Source organism: Pundamilia nyererei, unplaced genomic scaffold (genome assembly GCF_000239375.1).
Source record: "Pundamilia nyererei isolate P.nyererei 1_Seehausen unplaced genomic scaffold, PunNye1.0 scaffold00118, whole genome shotgun sequence".
Lineage (NCBI taxonomy): Eukaryota > Metazoa > Chordata > Actinopteri > Cichliformes > Cichlidae > Pundamilia > Pundamilia nyererei.
The window spans coordinates 1722510-1727300 of NW_005187519.1; the positions used below are offsets into that span (position 1 = coordinate 1722510).

Below are 4791 nucleotides of genomic sequence, written 5' to 3' on the forward strand. Positions count from 1 at the left end.
AGATGTTAAATGGTTATAATTGGATTATTCAACAAAAACGTAAATACTGAGGGATTAAAAAAGCAGTGTTTTTTCCAGACTCTAAATTGCTGCTATAAAGCATGCACTGTACACTGAACTAATTTTGGTATCTGACTTTATTTTGTCCCCTGTGAGCAGTTCCACGCAGAAAGCAGCCGGACAAGGGGCTCAGATGACAAGCAGCGCTTCTATGATTAGGGCTGCAGCGAGGAGGGGAAAGGAGGGTGCCACAGAGAAAGGTCAGGGGGGCTTTTACACACAATCAGTTGCCGCCTTCTTGTTGACAGCACACCGTGAACTGCGGTTAATTTGTTTCTAACGTGGTGGCACCGTGACGTTCCCGACTCACTGGCTCTGGCTATTGGAGTTAGAATGAGGCTTTGCCGCTGATCTCCGGGGAGTGAGCAGAGCGCGTGAAGCTTTTTGGGGTTTGTGTTCATCATGGCTCTGGAGACTGCCTTGCTCCTGAAAGCAGGGTTTGTGCTGCTGATGGCAGGTGAGTCCATGGTACTCAGGCAGAGAGTCGCTATAGGATTCAGCTTAAACCTTGTTTATGTTTTTCGTTGAAAAAAAAAAGCAGGTCTTTGAAATGTTAGTCTATTTAGAAATTATTAACAAGGCTTGGTTGATTTATGGCAGAAAAAAGGACGAGGTAAGTTGGGATTTTGTTTTCTTGGGTTTCTCGATAATGTCTATGAATAGACTTGATCTGTTTGTTGAAAGTTCACTATGCTCTATGTGCTTTGTTTCTGGAAGAAATTCTGAAAAACCCACCATTATTCACTCAACCTTACATTTCACTAGCATTTGCCCTCATCTACCTTCTTGCATGCTCAGCAGGCCATTGTCATTGAACGTAACCAGTCAAAAAGAAAAAAACATAAGTAGCAGCTGTGTGAAGAAGTGCATTTCATGGTTTTACATTTTCAATAACTTTGTTTCAATGTTTGAAAATGAAGGCAAACGTGATACCATATGACTCATGTGACATGTTAGAGAGTAAAGTGGATTATGTCTCCAACATTGCTTGAACCTCTAATATGAAATTCTTGGGAAACTTTTGGGAATATTGATCCAGAAACACACTGGGAATTCCTTACATTAATCTCGAAGGAAAGACCATATACTATTAAAGAATGAAGTAGCGGTTGTGGGTTCATGGAGTGCTCCTTGATTTTGTCCATCAGCAGTTGCTTTCAGGAAAAAGATGTGTTTCATTTGGGACCATAATTTACAAAAGGAACTCTGTGCTTTTGTTGAATTTCACTTGAAATAGGAATTTAGATATAAACTTACCAGGAAAAAACAATTACTGAAACCTACAAAAATGAGCTGAAACTTGAAAAAACTATAGAGAGGAAGTAGATTACCTAATCTAAATTCAATTGGGAAATTGTAATTACTAAACATCACCAACAATATGTGAGTAGGTTGTGGTGCTTAAAGGTTCTTCAGTCAAATACAAAAATATCCCCCACACAATCACACCACCAGCAGCAACCTTAACTGTTGATATAAGGCAGGATGGCGCCATGCTTTCATCAGCTGACATCAAAATCCGAGCAGAAATGGACACTCATCAGACCAGGCAACACTTTTCAATCTTCGATTGTTCGATTTTTCTGAGTCCACGCAAACTGTAGCCACAGTTTCCTGTTCTTACTGACAAGCCTGGCACCCAGTAGGGTCTTCTGTTGCTTTAGGTCAGCCTCTTCAAAGTATGCTCACTGGCTAGTCTCTCTTTTTCAGACCCTTCTCTGTAAAACTCTAGAGATGTCAGCATGGATCATTAATATTTGTGGAAATGATTTCAAACCCCATCATCTAATATTCATGAGAATCAGCTTTTAAAATCCATAAATGTTGAGTCTCAGAGACGCTGACAGAATTTAAGATTCCCATTGGACTGATGCGTGTTTCCTAACCTAACAGAGTTGAAGGCAGAAAGTCAATAGAGCATAAACCTTCAGTCAGAAGAACATTTGTCAAACTATGCCTCCATTTTCCTGGAAATTGTAATCCAAATACAATGCTGGTTAACAGCCAAGTTGAGGGGCAACTGTGAATCCTCCAAGCGGCAGTTGCCATCAGAGGCTGGTGAAACATGACTGTAGATGATAGACAAGCTAATATTCACTCCCTTTTCAGGAGATTACTGTGCGTTCGTTCAGATCTTGCTTTGCCACAACAGTTTCTCACATTCTTCTTTTGTAGCATCTCTTTTGAAGCTCCCGTGTCAACACGTTCAGTCTTCCTTTGAGTGCAGGGAGAGCCAGCAGGGACAGAGCAAATATAATGGGCACACAGTCGGCCCTTATCTGGCCCGAACAGACTGGAGATCCACCATGTTTCTCGATCGTAACAACAACCTGTTTGTTTCCACGCAGGCGTTTTACACCAGATTAAGCCTCCCTCTCCTACTGTACTCCTCCGTGGTGCTACATTCAGCCTCGAGTCCTGCGGGATGGCCGCGGTCTGCCTCCACGTTTAGAGGCTGTTTACACGCATCTCTGAAGTAAACAAATGGGATTGGGACTTTGCCTGCAAATTAAAATCTTTTCTTAGTGAAAGTAACAGTCTAATAGGGAAGAAATGGCCCAGTAGGAATAACCATTGCCAGGACATGACCTTGTTTGCTGCACAAACATATGCTGCTACAGATATATATTCTGTACAGATATTTTTTAAATTTTTTTTAAATACTTTTGTCTTACTTCTGTTTCTACTTTGTAGCTCAAGTCCTTGCATCAGTGTCTGGCTGTAACAGGGGAGTCTACACGTTTCTTATCAATGATCTCTGCTTGGCGAATTTCACATTCAACATGGAAAATCTGGATCGAGGTTTATGGTGCAGCTGGAAGGACACAATGGAGTGAGTTCACTGACTCGAACATGCAAAAGGGAAGAAACACATGGTGGGACATAAAATCACAAATTTTCCTGCATGAATCTGTACTTGTAAGTAAAAAAAAATTGCAATTTATAGAGTCACAACCTCCACACAGACCCTGGTAAACAGCAGATATTGTGTGTTGCAAAGCAGCTTACAGATGGAGCAGCGGCTGTAGCCAGGGTGGAGCAACTTAGTTTGCCAGGTACAATATCAACTGAACAGTTAGCTTATTTTGGCTGGCTTTGAGATCAGTTTAATGAGATTTCTTGACTTGCTGTCTTATGCTAAATTCAATAAATAATTACGTTGTTACTGTTACATACAGCAGAGTTCCTTGAGCCTTGAGCCACTCCTCATATTTTTAAATTGTTTGCCTTGAAAGTAAGAAATAGGTGCAGTGATTTATTGAAATGTGCAAACACACATGTAAATACAGCATTAAGGTAAGCACATGTAAGCTAATGGGCTTGAAAGTGAATATTTGGTGTGACCACTTTTATTCTTCAGCACAGTCTGAACTGTCTTAGGCAGCTTTCTTGTCATGTCTTTAAGTCGTCTTCAGGAATAGTTCTCCAGGCTTCTTGAAGAACATTCAAAGCTCTTCTTTGCGTGTCTCTGCCTTTTGTTCTGTTCTATGTCAACATGACCCCACACTGCTTCAGTGATATTGAAGTCATGTTCCACTGTGTGTGATTTTTTTATACAGGTCTTTTACTGCATTGGCAGTATGTTTGGGATCATTGTCATGCTGAAAAATGAAGCTGTTGCCAGTCAGATGCTTTCCAGATGATATTACATGGTGTATAAAAACCTGATGGTACTTTTGTGCGTTCATAACTCCAAAAAGTTTTACAAGATCCCAAACACCACTGGCTGGAGTGTCATATGTGGATTCATCGCTCTATCAGACCTGTTGTCACTGAAGCCACCCTTCCACTTAGACCATTTTTGATGAGGCTTCAGTGAACAGTAGATAAATGAGCTGAAGGCACACATGTATCTCTTAAAGACCTGACACTTCTTAAGGGCATGCATTTTAAATATTGTTTGTGTGCTATAAATAGTTTTTAGGCCTGCTACGTCTTCTGTTGTCCACTCTTACATCCTCAGTGATTGGATGGCTCCCAGGAACTGGACTGAAATGAGTGAAAAGCAGCCATTGTACAAAGAAAAACTTTTGAAAGACCTTCAGAAAGCCTGGAGAACTGTTGCTCAAGAACACTTTAAAAAAATCACAAGAAAGTCTGGCTCTTTGGAAGCGAGTAAAGTGGGTTGGCATCAGGGTAACAGAAGAATGATGGTGAGAAAAGCTGAAGTCCTCATGCTGTCATGTGCATGAGGATTTTTGATATCTCAGTCATTTCGCAGTTAAACAGCTATAAGAAGCAGCTGATGGCAGTGTTCTGGATTCACACCCAGACTATATAAGTCTTTAATATGCCAACATTAAGGCCTCGTGTTTATATCATTCACCTCTAAGTGAGTACTAATATCTTAGCAGGTGCACTGACAGACTGGTATTTCTGAGCTTATTAGAGGCAAAAAACTTGTTTATCTATCTGTTTATCTGTTTACTCTCTCATGCACCAACACCAGGGGAAAGCTTTACTGTATTTGTTGGCCATTATTTCGTCTCAGTACTTGGTGGCTTTGTTTCCAAACCCTGACAGTCAGGGAGTGAGTCAGACAGGAGGATGAAGGGAGCCGGGGGACGCAAAGAAGAAGCTGCTGTCAAAACTGTGTGATTTCCCTCCTGGTTCACAGTCCTCACTTGGTCCAGCACATAACTGGGGGTGGTGCTCTGTGTGTGTGTGTGTGTGTGTGTGTGTGTGTGTGTGTGTGTGTGTGTGTGTGTGTGTGTGTGTGTGTGTGTGTGT

General features: G+C 41.3%; 1 protein-coding gene across 1 annotated transcript in view; it reads left to right on the plus strand.

Moving 5' to 3' along the window:
* The first annotated feature begins 206 nt into the window (after positions 1 to 206).
* The window catches only part of LOC102192624 (receptor activity-modifying protein 1-like), a 6878-nt gene continuing 2293 nt past the window's right edge, over positions 207 to 4791 (plus strand). The window contains exons 1-2 of the mRNA XM_005742253.1: positions 207 to 517; positions 2755 to 2893. Of these exons, the coding sequence (XP_005742310.1) occupies positions 463 to 517; positions 2755 to 2893 (194 nt within the window). The 5' untranslated portion in view covers positions 207 to 462. The remainder of the gene's footprint in view (positions 518 to 2754; positions 2894 to 4791) is intronic.